This window comes from Hypanus sabinus, chromosome 12 (assembly GCF_030144855.1).
Source record: "Hypanus sabinus isolate sHypSab1 chromosome 12, sHypSab1.hap1, whole genome shotgun sequence".
NCBI classification, from domain to species: Eukaryota; Metazoa; Chordata; class Chondrichthyes; order Myliobatiformes; family Dasyatidae; genus Hypanus; species Hypanus sabinus.
In genome coordinates, this window is record NC_082717.1 from 27,766,207 (window position 1) to 27,786,535 (window position 20,329).

The window sequence follows — 20,329 nt, forward strand, 5'->3', positions numbered from 1 at the left end:
CTTTCATTTAGGCATATCTGGGTGCAATTAAAAAAATGTAAGAAGCAAGAGTAGGCTTTATAGCCCCTCAAGCTTTCTCCAGCATTTAAAAATATCAAGGCTACATCTTGTCCACTTTCCCATCTAAATCTACTAGTGTTGAGAAATCTACTATTTCTCTACTAAATCTACTAGTATCAGTGTCAGCCTTTACCATATTTAACAATTCAGCATCCACAGCCACCCATGATTAGGAATTCCCAAGATTCACTACACAATAAGTAAAGAATATTTCCTCATGGTCCTAAATGACTGACTCTTTATCCAAACAGCTAAAGACCAAATAGCACTCCACAGAATCAGCCTGCTAACCTGAAATCAACCTGATTATTCCTTATCTGTTTTCTGTTTTATCATACCAAATCCCACCTGGGCCTCTGTACCTCCCTCTGTAATTGGATCCTTGACTTCCTAACTGGAAGACCACAGTCTGTGCAGATTCGTGATAACATATCCTCTTCGCTGACAATCAACACTGGCGAACCTCAGAGGTGTGTGCTTAGCCCACTGCTCTATTCTCTGATACACATGACTATGTGGCTAGACATAGCTCAAATACCATCTACAAATTTGCTGATGATACAACCATTGTTGGTAGAATCTCAAGTGACATACAGGAGTGAGATAATGCCAACCGGTGGGAATGGTGCTGCAGCAACAACCTGGCACTCAATGTCAGTAAGACGAAAGAGCTGATTGTGGACTTCAGGAAGGGTAAGATGAAGGAACATATACCAATCCTCATAGAGGGATTGGAAGTGGAGAGAGTGAGCAGCTTCAAGTTGCTGGGTGTCAAGATCTCTGAGGATTTAACCTGGTCCCAACATATAGATGTAGTCATAAAGAAGGCAAGACAGTGGCTATACTTTATTAGGAGTCTGAAGTGATTTTGCATGTCAACAAATACACTCAAAAACTTCTATAGTTGTACCATGGAGAGCATTCTGACCGGCTGCACCTGGTCTGGTATGGTGGTGGGTGGGGGCTACTGCACAGGACCAAAAGAAGCTGCAGAAGGTTGTAAATCTAGTCAGCTCCATCTTGGGCACTAGCCCACAAAGTACCCAGGACATCTTTAGGGAGCGGTGTCTCAGAAAGGCAGCATCCATTATTAAAGACCTCCAGCACCCAGGGCATGCCCTTTTCTCACTGTTACCATCAGGTAGGAAATACAGAAACCTGAAGGCACACACTCAGCAATTCAGTAACAGCTTCTTCCTCTCTGCCATCCAGTTCATAGACTTTGAATCTTTGGACACTACCTCACTTTTTATAATATACATTATTTCTGTTTTTGCACATTTTAATAATCTATTCAATATATGTAATTGATTTACTTGCTTATTTATTATTGTATTTTATTTATTATTATTTTTTTCTCTTTGCCTGATTATGAATTGCATTGAACTGCTGCTGCTAAGATAACAAATTTCACGTCACATGCCGGTGATAATAAACCTGATTCTGATTTTGACATTACTTTATGTAATTACATTTCATTTGGCATCTTATCAATTGTCTTTCAGGAAAATTCAGGAATACTACATCCATTGATTCCTCCTCCTAGATACCTCCTCAAAAACTCTCTTATACCTTTCATCAAAACTACATTGTCTCTACCAAATTACATGATTACTTTCTAAGTGGCTTATTACATTTGAATTGTATATTACCCAATAACATGTCCAGCCAACTAACCAGTAACTTCCTATTTTCTCTCTTTTTTGCCTGTCTTGAGGGACAACATCACATTTGCTATTGTCCAATCATCTATGACTATTCCAGAATATAGGGATTTTTGGAAGATCATCACAAAGGCATCCATTATCTGTACACTAACTCTTAGAGAGATTAGATTGCAGGCTGCAAGGCAGAAATTTGTTGCTTATTGTTCTCCTTATTTTTGTCCATCACTTCTCTCACGTGATTAATCACAACACATCTTTAGCATTAGACAGAAATAAAGTGTGCAATCTTAAAGGCAGATTTTTCATTTTGATTGCACCTAGCTTCCTGTTGCAATGAAAATATATAATGAAGTATAATATTTGGCAAGCTATTTACATTTGATTTCCAATGTCCAAACCTGGCAGAATCTCTTGGAGGCACAAAGACAAATACCAGGATTTTCAAGAGTGAAAAAGTTTAAGGTAGATTTCTTTGCAAGGTTTAGTAAATTTTGATTTTAGAATTAAACTTAGTTTGAAGCATTTATAGTTTCTTTCATTGTATTAATTAGTGATCAGAAGAATTGCCTTGCAGGGAAGGTTCAGAGTTAATCTGGTGATGACTAAAATAGTTAGGAGGAAATTACAGTCATCTGGGGCTGTCTCTGACCTTCGGAATTATTATGAGTAGCAAGTCCCTGATTAAAAAAAAAGGTAATATTCCAGCTATTAATTAACATAACAAGAACAGTTTAATCAATTGTTTATAATTTAGAACATCCACTGGGCCAGATTCAGAGCAGTCAATGTCTTTCAAAGGAGATTGATGATCAAGCACAACAAAGGGGACACAAAAAGCATTCCAGAAAAAATGAGAGTTATTGGCCATTGATTAGTAGCAAGGTGGTCAGAGTGGACAAGAATATGTAATCATAGCAAGGTGAGCCAAAGATGACTTTGTGGCTAGAAAACTTTGAGACTGACCAAATTTACCTATATATGAGGAGGGAGAGAGTTTCATAGATCAAACTAATACACTTAAGGCTTACAATGAGAGTAGGCTGCCTAGAGATCAGTGGGGATTCTGAATCATCAGTTTGGAAAACAGTTCACCATGGGGGGTGGATAGGTGGGCTTTGGGAGGATACATATCTGGTTGGGAAGACTGCTATTGAGGGAAATGACAGTTAGTGGGTTTGTGCTGTTCTTGATAAGGGGTTCAGTACTGAGGTCTGGATCAGTACTGGAAATGGAAATTTGCAGGAAAATTATGTGGATGGTCAGCGCTGGGCTTGGCTGAGGGCAAAAATGTCAGAGAGAGGAGGGACGGGAAGCTCTTCAGGCAGTGGCAGTGGGGAGGGGAGGGGAAAGAGGAGCATTTATCATCAGACACTAGGTCACGAGCGGAGAAGAGGGTTGGTGGTGCTTTCGCACTGTGTTGTCTTACATAGGCAGCGGCAGATCGAGAGGTTGTTCTGTTGCAAAGTAGACGGAGGGGAAGGCAGTAAGTTGCTGCTACTGCTGCCGCCGAGCAACACTCGGCCAGCCCTTGCAAGATGGGGAATCCGCTAATGCCTTGAAATAAAAGGAAGCATGGCTCAGTTTCCAACAGCTGTTGCGGGGGGCCTGGATATCTGTGCCACTACAGTAGAAGAAAGAGCTAAGCATGACCAGCAGTTTCTTAGCATTAAACCAACTGGTGGAATGATTACCAGTGATCAGACACAAAATCTCTTTCTTCAGTCTGGATTGGCTCCGCCTGTTCTTGCACAGATATGGATCTGGCTGACAGAATAATGACCGGAAGATGGATCAAATGGAGTTCTCTGTAGCCATGAAATTGATCAAGCTAAAACTACAGGGTCATCAGCTTTCCTAGTCACTGCCTCCCATCATGAAACAAGCACCAGTGGCTGTTCCAACAATACCAGCATTTGGTATAGCCAGTGTTCCAGCTTTGTCCTCCATGGGTTTAGTAGCACCTTTGTCAATGGTGCCCATGCCAGCTGTGGGGATGTCACCACCACTGGTATTGTCTGTTCTGTTCTTCTGTATAATCTTATCATATGTTGGAGAAATTTCAAGGTAGTTATTTTTTGCTCATGTATGTTTCATTTGAAGAAAAGGATGTTTAGTCACTAACCATTAAAAATTATGCATTCTTGCTGAAAAACAGCAATAAATTTTATTTATTTATTTAGAGGTGCAGCATGATAACAGGCCATTCTGGCCCAATGAGTTCTCGCCACCCAATTACACATGTGACCAATTAACCTACTAACCCCTACGTCTTTGGACAGTGGGAGGAAACTGGAGGACCTGGAGGAAATCCATGCCGTCACTGGGAGAACACAGAAACTCCTTTCAGCCAACAGTAGTGATTTAACTCCAGTCCCTGGCAGTGTAATAGCATTACCCTTACACCACACTAGGACCACATCATGGTCAATATTAAATTTCTCAGCCTTAACATTACACACCTGTGAATGTAGTGTTTACATCCTTCATTTACTAATGTGAAATTTATGTTTTATGTTATCTAGAGCAGTAACCAGTTACAAATAATCAATTTAATACACTTGCTAAAATAGCAAACACTATATTTAATGGGATTGTGTTAACTATTCTTCCATTAATATTTTGATTGTAACGTGACAACTACTCGTAATATTTTCATCATAAGTCTGGCTGTGATGAGACAGCTTATAATTGTGACAAACGGTATCGGGTAAGTTACCAACAAGGAATAGCACTGGTTACCCAACATTGCTATTTTTCCCAGACATATACAATGGATTCCAGTAATTCCGGTTAATGAGGGCAGCCATTTATTTGGGACAACTCTTAAAGAACAAAAAAATAAATTGAGAAAATAGTGTGGATTCACTTTGTTTATTTGGGACACTATGCTACTTAATTAGGCCAGGAGAATAGTTTCTAACTAACGTCAGTTACATGCACTTGTGTGGCTATTAGACACTAAACCTTGTCTAGAGTGATCAGATTTTAAATACCGCCAGTTGTATGTGCTTGAGTTCAAAAAGCAGTGATTTTTGTCACTGATAGTAGGCAAAAAATAAACAGTAAGACGATTTTTAACTGTTTTGCTAACCGTGGTTTCAAATCTTCAGTCTTAACAGATGCTAGAAATGGCCAAGAGTAAAAATGACATGATTTCACTACTTCAGCAAGTTAGGAATTACAAAGAATTTGAAGGTATCAACAATCATCTTGACTGCTACGATTAAAATATAAGATTTGGATGATGCAATCATCTAAAGGATTGCATGAAGCCAGTTCATTATCTGCACTAGGAGTCTGCGCTGAATTTGTTCATTTACAGTCAATCACAGCAGATGAATTCCTCCATTGATAACTATTAGGAACTAATAAGAGAAACTCTGCAGAAGCTGGAAATCCAAGCAACACAAACAAAGTGATGGAGGAACTGAGCAGGCCAGGCACCCAATATCAGAAAAAGTACAGTCGACTTTTTGGGCTGTTGAAGAAGGCGGTGGGGATTAGTGAAGGAGAAGGGCATTTCCTAGTGGCCACCCATTTTAATTGCACTTCCCATTCCCATTCCAATTCCAATATGTCAATCCATGGCCTTTTCTACTGTTGCGATGAGGCCACACACAGGTTGGAAGAACAACACGTTGTATTCCATCTGAGTAGCCTCCAATCAGATGGCATGAACATCGATTTCTTGAACTTCCAGTAATTCCTCTCCCCAACCACCTTCACCATTCCCCATCCCCTTTACCATCTCTCACCTTATCTCTTTACCTGCTCATCGCCTCCCTCCGGTGATCCTCCCCACTTTTCTTTCTTCCATGGCTTCCCGTTCTCCCCTATTGGACTCTCTTTTCTCCAGCCCTGTATCTCTTTCACCAGTCAACTTCCCAGTTCTTTCTCTCCCCTTGCAATTTCACCTATCATCTTGTGTTTCTTCCTCCCCTCCCCCACTTTTTATATCTATTTCTCATCTTTTTTCCTCCAGTCCTGCCAAAGGGTCTTAGCCCAAAACATGAACTGTATTTTTATCTATATGCTGCCTGGCCTGCTGAGTTGCTCCAGCATTTTGTGTGTATTTATTAGGAATTAATACACAGTTTTATAGTACTATAGAGGTATTGATAGTGTTCTAAGTTGTTCTGTATTTCATTCAGATACGTATTTCTTTACTTAGTTAAATGTGGGCTTGTTTTCTTTGTACTTTTAACTATTTCCATGAAACTTGAGCTAATTGGGGCCGCCGCTTAATTGAGCCAAAATGTACTGATCCTGACATGTCCCAATTAACTGGAATCCACTGTAATTACTAAAGAGAACAAATGTATCCTTGCACAAAATGACATCTGCTACACTGGAAGATTTGCAACACATCAGGGTCATAAGGCAATCCATGTGTTGCCTGATGGATGGATCACTGCTTAATGAGGTCACAGCAGCCGTTCATTATTTATCTACACCACTGCAGAAACAGATTAAAGCCCATAACCCTATCCAATGACAAGCAATTGAAAGACCCAAGCATTGCTCTCAAAATATGCAGCAACATAATTAAAGCAATAACTTTTCTGCCCAACAAAATTGAATGGAAAATCTTTAAAGATACTGCAGAAAGGGTCAAGAGAATCCAGCATAAACAAGACTAAAATGAAAAGTGTAAAGGTGCTGGCTATGTTCTTTATATTTTATGCTGTTTCATTTGATTGAAAATAATTTCTAGGAAAGGAAAATGAATTGGGCTATTTTTTTCTTAAATTCTACCAACATTTTGGCCATTTTTTTACATTACTATTTACTTGACACTAAGTTAATCAAGATTAGTTTTCACATCCTGAGCACTTGATAGGTTGAGGATGGTTCAAACCATCTCATTGATCTCACTTTCTTTCACTCTGATCTAGAAAATGAACTTTAAAATACAAAAATGTGTTGTCAAATACTTCAATTGCTTATCCGGAAATAAACTACTGAAATGCTTTGCTTTTTCACTTTCACCATTTTAACCTTAATTGAAAAACTGATGAATAAAAATAACTTCTATAACCCCTTCTTTGCAGGACAGACTAGAGGAGCACAATAAACAAACCTGAATAATTCAAAATCTTGACAGAAAATGGTGTAAAATATCTGCACATAGATGGACAAAGTGAAGAAGTGTCAGCCACATCTCTGCTAGAAGCACTCTGGAAACAAAGTTGTAGGTTTAACCTCTGTTCTATAGACCTGAGGTTAAGATCCAGTTTGATACAACTGTGCAATACTGAGAAAATGCAGCACTATTGGAGGTGCCACTTTATGGATGAGATGTCACACCAAAGTCTTGGTTTCCTTCTCAGGGTGGATGTTCATTGTCCATAAAACCATAAGACATAGGAACAGAATTAGGCTATTTAGCCCATCGAGTCTGTTCTGTTATTTCTTCATGGGTGATCCACTATCCTCTCAACCCCATCCTCCTGCCTTCTCCCCATAGCTTTTCATACCATGACTAATCAAGAACCTATCAACTTCCATCTTAAATATACTCAATGACATGGCCTCGACAGCTGCCAGTGGCAATGAATTCCACAGATTCACCACCTTCTGGCTAAAGAAATTTTCTCCTCATGTCCATTCTAAAGCAATGTCAGTCCTTTCTGAGTCTATGCACACTGGCCCAAGACTCCCTAACATCCTCTTCACAACCATTCTATCCAGGTTGTTCAATGTTTGATAAGTATCAATGAGATTCCCCCTCCTCATTCTTTTAAATTTCAGTGAGTAAAGGCCCACGGCCATCAATCACTCCTTGAACAATAAGCCTTCCATTCTCAGGATCATTCTCATGAACCTCCTCTGAATATTCTCCAATGTCAATACATTTTTTCTTAAATACATGGCTCAAAATTGCTCACAATACTCATGTCCTTGCTTTTATATTCTGGTCCTCTCAAAATGAATGCTAACATTACATTTGTCTTCCTCACCACCAATTCAACCTGCAAATTAACCTTCAGGGATCTGCACAAGGAGATTCAAGTTCCATTTCACCTTTAGTTCCTTCTTCCAAAGTACATGGCTATATACTTCCCGACACCGGATTCCATTTGCCACTTCTTTGCCCATCCTCCTAATCTGTCAAGTCTTCTTGCAGCTTCCCTGCTATCTCAACTCTAACTGTGCCTCCACCTATCTTCAAATTTTCCACAAACTTGGCCACAAATTCATCAATTCCATAATGCAAATTATTGGCATACTATGCAAAAAGAAGCAGTCCCAGCACTACTAGTCATAGGTCTCCAGCCAGAATAAGTCACATTGACAACTATCCACTGTTGTCTATGAGCAAACCAATTCTGAATCTAATTCACTGTGGCTTCCACTTATGTTAATCTTTTGTTTGAACCTTCAGAAATCCATATAAACAACATCCACAGCTCTACCTTCATCAATCCCCTTCAACACCTTCTTGAAAAACTCAGTAAGTTAGTGAGGAACAACTTGCCCAAACAGGATGTTTCTGTAGAACAATGTGGTCATGCTATATCAGCATCAGAAAGTGTGGTGTCATTTGCGGGCTGCTTGCAACACATCTTTGAGTGTGCTAGATAGTAATGCAAATGATGCATCTCACTGTAAGTTTCAATGTACATCTGATAAATAAATCTAAATCTGAGTCTGACAAAGCTAAGCTGACTGTCCCTAAATTGGCCATGGATTTCCAAATGCTCATGAATTCTATACCTAAGAATTCTCTCCAGTACTTCCCCTACCATAGTCATGAGACTCAATGGTGTGTAATTTTCAGGATTATCCCTATTTCCCTTCTTGAATAATGGAACAAAACTAGCTACTCACCAGTCCTCTAGAACCTTGCCAGTGGCTAGAGAGGACATCATGATATTGCTCAAGGCCTCAGCAATTTTATGGCTTGCCTCTCTCAGTAGCCTGGAGTATCTACCATAATGGTCTGGGGACTTATCCATCTTAATGTTAATTAAAAGACCCAGCACTACCTCCTTTCATTACCTCAAATTTTCCCACCAATTCAGCATGCTCCACATTAATCCTCCTATCCTCTGTGTCTCTTGAGGCCAAGTCATAGGGTATATTTAAAGCAGAGTTTGATAAGTTCTCGATTAGTAAGGGTTAAAAGGAAAAGGCATGAGGATAGGGTTGAGAGGGATAATAAATCAGCCGTGATCAAATTGTGGAGCAATGCTCTAATTCTACTGCTATGTTTTTTGGTCTTTTCCTCAGTCAATATTGATGCAAATACTGATTATGCAGCTCTATAAAGCAGATTTGCAGTGTTGTGTTCAGTTCTGGTTGTCATAGAAAGGATGTAGAAGGTTCAGAGAAGGTGCAGAGGAGATTTACTAGGATGTACCCTGATTAGAGAGCATGTCATTTCTCCTTCAAGTCCCCACTCTCCCTCTCCTCAAGACTCCAGTCACCCTGCTTCATCTCCCAGGGGCAACTCTTCTTCTTCATCCTCTCCTCCCCTCCTCCCATAAACCTACTCCAATCTTATTTTTCTTAAGTCTAGACCACTTAAAATTTCAGTTCCACCACCACCACAAGCACATGTTCTCAATCTATTAAGTCAGACATCTACCTCTAGCATTTCAAAGCAGTATCCCCTCGACCACCTGTAAATAGAGTGCTCAGTTCTTCACCTCCACATACTTCCATCCTCTGACAGCAGTTGTTCACTATGAATCAACGTTTCAAGCAACAACTAATGTTGGGCTTTGCTGGAAAGGCAGAAAAAAAAATCTGATTAAAGTTAACATGGTCTCACATCTTTGTCTCCCAGCTCCAAGTTAACAGCAACAGCCTAATTTTTTCTCACCGTTTCCTCTGACAATAATGAGTTGGTATTTCAGACAGCAAAGAGCAACCGAGCATTTATGCAATGAAATAATTGCTGAAGCAAGTCAAAAATGTGAACCAATGCAGTTTCTGAAGGAATCAAGTTCCCTTCTTCCATGATTCAGTGTTAAGCACATCTTAAGTGCTCACCTCATTTAAAAATAAAATTGGTGTATAGTGCTTTTAAAATCAGGGTTATGAAATCAAACCTTTTTGATGTGTTATTTTACTTGGAAACTGGCTCCATCAAAATTGAGGAGAAAATCACCAGACGATTTTGTTCTTTTCCCTTGGCAGTTATGTACCTTTGTTGGGAAGGCCAGAGCACTCCCAAAATAAACCAGTACTTTAATCAGCAATATTTCCTGTCATCCTAACTCAATTTATTTATCCAACAGGAAGGCTCTTCTCATGCCTTGACTCTATCAGCTGCATAAACTGAGAACATATGTAGATACATAACAAGTGTTATATGGTTATGTACATAACTAGTTATATATGAATATATAATGAATGGATTTGGCAATCCATAATGATAATGAAGGACCAGAAAATCAATTCTGTAAATAATGATGGTCAAAGGAGGGAGGAGTCATTAAAATCACATGCACATACAAAATACTGGCCTCTTTTCAAGTTTTCAAGTTCTCTAGCTATATTAGGAACCTATGTATTTAAGTGTGTGTGTATATATATATACATACACACACACACACACACACACACACACACACACACACACACACACACAAACTACAGCTAGACTATTTCTTGTATTGGGCGTTGCAACCTAGAAAGAATATATTGTTTTTTTTGATGGAGGGTGGAGTTGGTTTACCAAAATGATACTTATACTCCAGGAAGCAAATAACAAATTAGTACTTAAGAAGACTAGGTTGCATTCCCTGAAATCTAGGCTAAAGATTAATATGAACGGATGCAGTAAGTATCTCAATCAGCATACCAAGACAAAGAACTATGGTCTAAAACTTAAAACTAAGTTTCAATTGGTGACGAAAGTTTCAAACTTTCTTCCATAAATGACAATTATTGCTAAGTCAATTGTCCATAACAAATCTGAGACTGACAGAATTTTTCTTAAGGCAAGGTGTTAAGGGATATGCTTCAGTGGTAGGTATTTGCCATTTGATAACAGATAACAGTTAAATTTCAGCATGAAAACCAGGAGCTAAATGGACAAAAAGGCTGTGATCCTGTTAGCAGAAGTACATCGTTAATCATGAAACATAAAGTGAGATATACACTGTTCAGCAAGTGCTTTCAGAATGTCCAGTTGTGCAATACAAATAATAACTACACATTTGCAAGCATGAAACTGCGGAACAGAAACCCAAAGGATACCAAGTGACTTAGAATAAGCATGCTGGAAATACTCGTTTAATTTCAGATCTTAGGTGACTAAAGCATTTTGCTTTTGGATTTTTCACAATTTTGTTATTATTGTTAGTGCTAAAAATAAGGTACTCACATGGCTCAACATTCCAATAATTTGTATATTTGTTCTGTTGCTCTAAGCTATTTGTCGCCATTTTTCTATGCTATTCAAAGATGACAAGACTTGTCAGTATTGTTTTGATTAAGCAACAATTTCATGATACAAACTATTTTCCTAAGCATGCTATAAACTGTTTTTTTTAATTTGCAGCATTAAGGCCAAATATTTGAACATCAGATAATTTATGCTTTCAGATTATGCACTAGCAGTAAGTATCTCAAATCACTTATCCACTTGACAACTACCTACCACTCCCAGATCCAAACCCTTAACTTTTTACCGAGAGCATAGAATAGCACAGCACAGTACAGGCCTTTCAGCCCACAATGTTGTGCCGACCCTCAAACCCTGCCTCGCATATAACCCTCCACCTTAAATTCCTCCATATACTTGTCTAGTAGTCTCTTAAATTTCACTAATGTATCTGCCTCCACCACTGACTCAGGCAGTGCATTCCATGCACCAACCACTCTCTGAGTAAAAAACCTTCCTCTAATATCCTCCTTGAACTTCCCACCCCTTACCTTAAAGCCATGTCCTCTTGTATTGAACAGTGGTGCCCTGGTGAAGAGGCACTGGCTGTCCACTCTATCTTAATGTCCTCTTAATATCTTGTATACCTCCATCATGTCTCCTCTCATCCTCCTCTCCAGAGAATAAAGCCCTAGCTCCCTTAATCTCTGATCATAATGCATACGCTCTAAACCAGGCAGCATCTTGGTAATTCTCCTCTGTACCCTTTACAATGCTTCCACATCCTTCCTATAGTGAGGTGACCAGAACTGGACACAGTACTCCCAAGTGTGGCCTAACCAGAATTTTATAGAGCTGCATCATTACCCCGCGACTCTTAAACTCTATCCCTGGACTTATGAAAGCTAACACCCCATAAGCTTTCTTAACTACCCAATCCACCTGAGAGGCAACTTTCAGGGCTCCGTCCACACCACCAAGTATCCTGCCATTTACTTTGTACTCTGCCTTGGAGTTTGTCCTTTCAAAGTGTACCACCTCACACTTCTCCGGGTTGAAGTCCATCTGCCACTTCTTAGCCCACTTCTGCATCCTATCAATGTCTCTCTGCAATCTTTGACAGTCCTCTACACTATCCACAACCCCACCAACCTTTGTGTCATCTGCAAACTTGACAATCCACCCTTCTACCCCCATCATCCAGGTTGTAAATAAAAATTACAAAAAGCAGAGGTCCCAGAACCGATCCTTGTGGGACAGAACTAGTCACAACCCTCAATTTTGAATGTACTCCCTCCACCACAACCCTCTGCTCTCTGCAGGCAAGCCAATTCTGAATCCATCTGGCCAAACTTCCCTGGATCACATGCCTTCTGACTTTCTGAATAAGCCTATCGTGTGGAACCTTATCAATTGCCTGACTAAAATCCATGTAGATCACATCCATTGCACTACCCTCATCTATATGCCTGGTCACCTCCTCAAAGAACTCTAACAAGCTTGTTAGACATGATCTGCCCTTCATAAAGTCATGCTGACTGTCCCTGATCAGACCATGATTATCTAAATACCTATAGATCCTATCTCAAAGAATCTTTCCCACCACATATGTAAGGCTCACTGGTCTATAACTACCCAGACTTTCCCTAACAAGCAGGACAACATTCGCCTCCCTCCAATCCTCTGGTACCATTCCCGTGGACAACAAGGACATAAGGATCCTAGCCTGAGGCTCAGCAATCTTTTCCCTCGCCTCGTGGATCAGCCTGAGGAATATTCTGTCAGGCCCCGGGGACTAATCCGGGGACTAAGGGGACACCTCCTCTCCCTTAATATCAACATGCTCCAGAAGTTCAACCTCACTCATATTGTCCCCACCGTCATCAAGTTCCCTCTCATTGGTGAATTCCGAAGAGAAGTATTCATTGAGGACCTCGCTCACTTCCACAGCCTTCAGGCACATCTTCCCACCTTTATTTCTAATCGGTCCTACCTTCACTCCTATCATCCTTTTGTTCTTCACATAATTGAAGAATACCTTGGGGTTTTCCTTTACCTGACTCGCCAAGGCCTTCTCGTGACCCCTTCTTGTTCTCTTCAGCCCCTTCTTAAGCTCCTTTCTTGCTACCCTATATTCTTCAATAGCCACATCTGATCCTTGCTTCCTAAACCTCATGTATGCTGCCTTCTTCCACCTGACTAGATTTTCCACCTCACTTGTTACCCATGGTTCCTTCACGCTACTGTTCTTTATCTTTCTCACTGGGACAAATTTATCCCTAACATCCTGCAAAAGATCCCTAAACATTGACCACATGTCCACAGTACACTTCCCTGCAAAAACATCATCCCAATTCACACCCGCAAGTTCTAGCCTTATAGCCTCATAATTTGCCCTTCCCCAATTAAAAATTTTCCTGTCCTCTCTGATTCTATACTTTTCCATGATAATGCTAAAGGCAAGGGAGTGGTGGTCACTGTCCCCCAGATATTCACCCACTGAGAGATCTGTGATCTGACCTGGTTTGTTACCTAATACTAGATCTAGTATGGCCTGTCAACATACTGTGACAGGAATCTGTCCTGGACACACTTAACAAACTCTGCCCCATCTAAACCTTTGAAACTAATCAGGTGCCAATCATTATTAGGGAAGTTAAAGTCACCCATGATAACAACCCTGTTATTCTTGCACTTTTCCAAAATCTGCCTCCCAATCTGCTCCTCGGTACCTCTGCTGCTACCAAGGGGCCTATAGAATACTCCAAGTAGAGTAACTGCTCCCTTCCTGTTCCTGACTTCCACCCATACTAACTTAAGAGGATCCTGCTACATTACCCACCCTTTCTGTAGCAGTAATAGTATCCCTGACCAGTAATGCCACCCCTTCTCCCCTTTTCCCCCCTCTCTATCCCTTTTAAAACATTGAAATCCAGGAATATTGAGAATCTATTCCTGCCCTGGTGCCAGCCAAGTCTCTGTAGTGGCCACTACATCTTAATTCCATGTATCCACGCTCTCAGTTCATCACCTTTGTTCCTGATGCTTCTTGCATTGAAGTACATGCACTTTAGCCCTTCTACCTTTATACCCGTTATTCTGCTTCTCTTTCCTCAAAGCCTCTTTATATGTTAAATCTGGCTTTACTCCATGCATTATACTTGCAGTTCTTGCATGACCTTTATCCTCCTCCACCTCACTATCCGCTCTAACACTCTATTTCCCCTCCCCCTGCAAATCTAGTTTAAACCCCCCCCAGAGCAGTACTAGTAAATCTTCCGGAAGGATGTTAGTCACCCTCCAGTTCAGGTGCAAACCGTCCCATTGGGACAAGTCAAGTCCCACCTTCCCTGCAACAAGGTCCAATTGCCCGGAAACATGAAGCCCTCCCTCCTGCACCATCTCCTTAGCCACATATTTAGCTGCATTATTTTCTTATTTCTAGTCTCACTAGCACGTGGCACAGGTAGCAATCCTGAGATTGCAAACCTGGAGGTCCTGTCCTTCAACTTTGCACCTAACTCCCTAAACTCTCTTTGCAGGACCTCCTCCTTCTTCCTATCTACGTCATTGGTCTCTACATGGACGACGACAGGGGTGCTCTGTTCTTCCTGTCTATTCCCCTTCCCTCTCTTGACAGTCACCCAGCTACCTGTCTCCTGACTTTTAGGGGTGACTGTCTCCCTGAAACTCCTGTCTATTTCTGCCTCTGCCTCACAAATGATCCGAAGTTCATTCAGCTCCAGCTCCAGCTCCAGTTCCCTAACTCGGTCTGTCAGGAGCTGCAGCTGGATGCACCTTTTACAGGTGTAGTCATCAGGAATAATAGTGCTCGCTCTGACTTGCTACATACTGCAAATGCAGCACTCGACTGTCTTGACTCTGCCTCCATTACATACTTCTAAGTTAATTAGATTAATTAAAGGAGCTTACATGGCCTTACCCCACTGGGACCAAACACATCCTCAGCCTCTGCTCGCTGAAGCCTCTCGAGCCAAAGCCTTCCTACTCTGTCTCCCTCCACTCCATCACCCGCTCCATTAATCTGCTCACTTTTTAAACTCCTTCATGCACTTGTGCAGTCGTGCCCTGTTCAAACTGCCAAAGAAATTACCTTCCCCTTCTCAATCTGCTTGCTTTTTAAACTCTCCCGCTGTTCTCACAGGCCGACCTTCACACACTTGAGCAGACATACCCCTTTCAAACACAATTGTGAAACATAAAACCAGAGGATGGATTGGAGAAAGAAATTATAGAAGGGCGGAAGCTTACACAAGAATATATTGTAGGAATAAATAGTTTTTTTCATAAGAAGGGTAATTGGAAAGAGAGTAAAGCAGTATCTGAGGAGAGAAAATCCATGAAAATTCTCACTGAATGTGGGGTGTGAAAAGCACCAAAGGAGAAGGAAATTTGTCATCAGTTAGATGAGTTTTTAGAGAGGAAGTAGACGGGAACTTTAGAGAAGATTTGGCCCAGAGGCAGAAGCAGCAGAGAAGTGATAGACTATATAGTTTGCTACCGAAACTTCTATTTTGGATGACATTAAAATATTTTAAAATTTCTGCTTCTTTCTGCAATATGCTTAAAATTGACTTTTTATAGTCATTCCCAAATTAAAACAGTTTTCATGATAATATGACCAGTTTACTGAACTGCAATGCATTGTTAAGATCTTATAATAAATTAGATGAAATATTTATTGCTTGCAGGTTTTGAAATTTAAATAATTCAATTATAAAGTGTGTGCTGACTTTATTGTCAGATCTCAGTATTCTTGATAATCATCTCATTGCACAGTACAAGTTTTTTTTATTTCTGGTACAATGCACATCAGCTGTCTGCTCATATTATTTTTCATAATTATTTCACAATGACCTGCAATGTACTTTGGAGACCTATTCACCAGATGTTGAGATAGCTCACTGTGAGAAACAAATGTAGCATCATCTTCCATATCTTCCACAACCAGACAAATCTTTCTTTTACCTCCCTTTCAAAATTTTAAAGGATTATGTCTTTTGTGACTCTATGTACTGCTCTTCCATCTCCACCTTTCCTTCTCACACACTCTTCCTGTAACCACAGGAAATACAGCATTTGCTCTTTTATCTCACCCCTTCAACTAAGAAACTGCAGAATCATTTTGGGTGAAACAATAATTCATCTACGCTTCTTTCAATCTACATATTGTATTCAAACTCCCAATATCTCCTCTGTCATGGAGAAACCAAACATAAGACCGCAAGACGTAAGAGCCAAATTAGGCCATTTAGTCCTTCAAGTCTGTTCCATCATTCAATCATGGCTGATTCCTTTTTCCTCTCCACAGCCTCACTCCCTGGCCTTTTCCCCATAACCTTTGAAGTCATGTCCAATCAAGAAACTATCAAGCTTGGCCTTAAATACGCCCAACGATCTGGCCTCCACAGCTGTCTGTGGTAACAAATTCAACAAATTCACCACTCTCTGGTTGAAGAAATTTCTCTGCATCTCTGTTTTGAAAGGGTGCCCCTCTATCCTGAGGATGTGCCCTCTTGTCCTACAATCCACCAGTATGGAAAACATCCTTTCTATATCTACTCTGTCTAGGCCTTTCAACATTCGAAAGGTTTCAATCAGATCCCCCTTCATCCTTCTAAATTCCAAGGAACACAGACCCAGAGCCCTCAAATGTTCTTTGTAAGATAACCCTTTCATTCCTGGAATCATCCTTGTGAACCTCCTCTGGACCCTCTCTAATGCCAGCACATCTTTTCTAAGATGAGGGGCCCAAAACTCACAATCTCAAGGTGAGGCCTCAGCATCACATCCTTGCTCTTCTACTCTAGACCTCTTGAAATGAATGCTAACATGGCATTGGCATTCCTCACCATTGATTCTACATGCAAGTTAACCTTTAGGGCGTTCTGCACAAGGACTCCCAAGTCCCTTTGCATCTCAGATATTTGAATTTCTCCCTATTTAGAAAATAGTCTGCACATTTATTTCTACTACCAAAGTGCATGGCCATGCATTTTCCAACATTGTATTTCATTTGCCACTCTCTGGCCTATTTCCCTAATCTGTCCATGTTCTTCTGCAGCCTCCCTGTTTCCTCAACACTATCTGACCCTCCACCAATTCTCGTATCATCTGCAAACTTGGCAACAAAGCCATCTATTCCATTATCTAAATCATTGACATACAGCATAAAAAGAAGTGGTCCCAACACTGACCCTTGCGGAACACCACTAGTCACTGGCAGCCATCCAGAAAAGGATCCTTTTATTCCCACTCTCTGTCTCCGACCAATTAACCAATACTTTAACCATGCCAGTAACTTCCTTGTAATACCATGGGCTCTTAACTTGGTAAGCAGCCTCATGTGTGGCACTTTGTCAAAAGCCTTTGGACTGTATATTTGACAGTCCAAATATACAGCATCCACTGAATCCCCTTTATCTATCCTACTTTAAATCTCCTCAAAGACTTCCAACAGGTTTGTCAGGCAAGCTTTTCCCTTAAGGAAACCATACAGACTTTGTCCTACCTTATGCTTGTCACCAAGTAATCCATCACCTCATCCTTAACAATTGACTCCAACACCTTACCAACCACTGATGTCAGGCTAACCAGTCTATAATTTTCTTTCAGCTGCCTTCATCCTTTCTTAAAGAGTGGAGTGATATTTCCAATTTTCCAGTCCTTCAGCACCATGCCCAAGTCTGATGATTTTTGAATTATCATTACTAATGCTTCCACAATCTCTACCACTACCTCTATCAGAACCCTAGGTGCAGTTCATTTGGTCCAGCTGACTTATGTACCCTTAGGTCTTTCAGCTTTTTGAGCACCTTCTCCCCTTTGTAATAATAATTGCACTCACTTCTCTTCCCTCACACTCTTCAACATCTGGTGCCTGTGTCTTCAACAGTGAAGACTGATGCAAAATACTCATTTCGTTCATCTGCCATCTCCTTGTCCCCTGCTATTATTTCTCTAGCTTCAGTTTCTAGCAGTCCTATATCCACTCTCATCTCTGTTTTAATTTTTACAAACTTGAAAAAGTTTTTACTATCCAATTTGATATCGCTTGCTAGCTTACATTCATAATTCATCTTTTTCCTCCTAATGATTTTTTTAGTTGCTCTCTGTAGGTTTTTAAAAGCTTTCCAATCTTCTGTCTTCCTGTTAATTTTTGCTTTGTTGTATGCCCTTCACTTTGTAATAACAAAGCTTTGATTTCCCTTGTCAGCCACAGTTGTACTATTTTACTATTTAGTATTTTTTTTTTGCTTTTGGAATACATTTATCCTATACCTTCCTCATTTTTCCCAGACACTCATGCCATTGCTGGCTGCTGTCATCCCTGCCAGCATTTCCTTCCAATTTATTTTGTCCAACTCCTCTTTCATACCACTTCAATTTCTTTACTCAACTGAAATACTCCTGCTTTACTTTCTCTCTATCAAATTTCAAATGAACTGAATCATATTGTAATCACTGACTCCTACGGGTTCTTTTACCTTAAGATCCCTAATCACCTCTGGTTCATTACATAACCACCAATCTAGTATAGCTGATTCTCTAGTAGGCTCAATGACAAACTGCTCTAAGAAGCCATCTCGTACGCATTCAACAACCTCACTCTCTTGAGATCCATTTCCAAACTGATTTTCCAAATTGACCTGCCTGTTGAAATCTCCCGTGACTGTAACATTACCCTTTTGACACACCTTTTTATTTCACATTGTAATCTATGGTCCAATTCCCAGCTACTGTAGGGAGGTCTGTGTATATATATCATCAGGGTCCTTTTCCCTTTGCAGTTTCTTAACTCAACCCACAAGGATTCAATATCTTCTGATCCAATGTCACATCTTTCTACTGATTCGATGTGGCACTATGCCAAAATATTCTATTCAACCTGTGGTGACTTCCTGACATTTCCATTGCCTCTCCCTTTCATTTTTCATCCACTTCCACTCTATTATATCTGCAGCTTCTCTGTTACAGCCTACACTGTGCCAATGAGGCCAGATACAAGCTGAAGGGATCGAGCCTCATCTTCCAGCACATAGCAGGTGTTAACACTCAACATATTTCAGATTGCTGAACCCACTGACAGTACTGCCTTACTCACTGAGTTCCTTCAGAAATTTGATTATTATTCCAGATTCCAGCATCTGCAGTCTCTTGTGCAGACAATTTCAGGTAAGTTACTTGTTTTGTCTGTGTCAAAACTGGCCAGTTCTGTTTCTAAGATTAATAATAATTTCATTTACACCCATTTTCTCTCTCTGCAGAATGCCTGAATGCTGTCAGTTGTACCAAGATAGTCAGATTATGAATTTGTACACTATATATCTGTGTGTGTTTGTGTGTGTGTGTGTGTGTGTGTGTGTGTGTGTCTGTGTGTGTGTGTGTGTGTGTGTGTGTGTGTGTGTGTGTGTGTGTGTGTGTGTGTGTGTGTGTGTGTGTGTGTGTGTATGTATATTAACTGAGGGTGTTGGTGCATGGCCAAGTGGTTAAGGTGCTTGTCTAGTGATCCGAAGATCGCTTGTTCGAGCCTTGGCTGAGGCGGCATGTGTGTCCTTGAGCAAGGCACTTAACCACACATTGCTTAGCGCTGACACCGGTGCCAAGCTGTATGGGTCCTAATGCTCTTCCCTTGGACAACACCAGTGGCATGGAGAGGGGAGACTTGCAACTTGGGCAACTGCCGGTCTTGCATAAAAAAAACTTTCCAAGGCAGAAATCCATGGTCTATCGAGACTAATGGAGGCCTACACATTAACTGAGAGAAAGTTCATTAATGATTTACTCTATTATCTTGCATCCACTATGATACTTGTTATCAATTAAATTTCCATAGAAAAATTGTTGATGAGAATGCAAGCAAGAATTATTACGTACTTAATTTAGAGAACAATCAAAGGAAGCATGCTATCTTTAATTAAAAAAAATAAAGTTGGTATGGTTTAATTTGTTATTTAGATTTTCTCCACAATTACATGGTAGGTCTTAGAACTGATAACATGAATCAAATACTCTATTCATTTTGTTTACCTCTATGCTTAAATTATGTCCAGCAGATAGAATTCACGTCCCTTACCTCTGAACTCTTGATGGAGGTGCAAACACCCCATGCTTTGGTTGACAGGTGAAATATTGCACGCCCCCCACAGAGCCATTGTTTCTGCCATTTGGTTTATCCAACTCAATCCCATACCAATAACCTATGAAATGACACAAGTAAGAATTGCACAACATTAATAACACA

General features: G+C 40.4%; 1 protein-coding gene across 7 annotated transcripts in view; it reads right to left on the bottom strand.

Moving 5' to 3' along the window:
• The window catches only part of LOC132402718 (CAP-Gly domain-containing linker protein 4-like), a 332,263-nt gene that overhangs the window by 76,971 nt on the left and 234,963 nt on the right, over positions 1–20,329 (bottom strand). For all 7 annotated transcript variants that reach the window (XM_059985680.1, XM_059985681.1, XM_059985679.1 and 4 more), the window contains one exon: positions 20,162–20,285. In XM_059985680.1, coding sequence (XP_059841663.1) covers positions 20,162–20,285 — 124 coding nt within the window. The remainder of the gene's footprint in view (positions 1–20,161; positions 20,286–20,329) is intronic.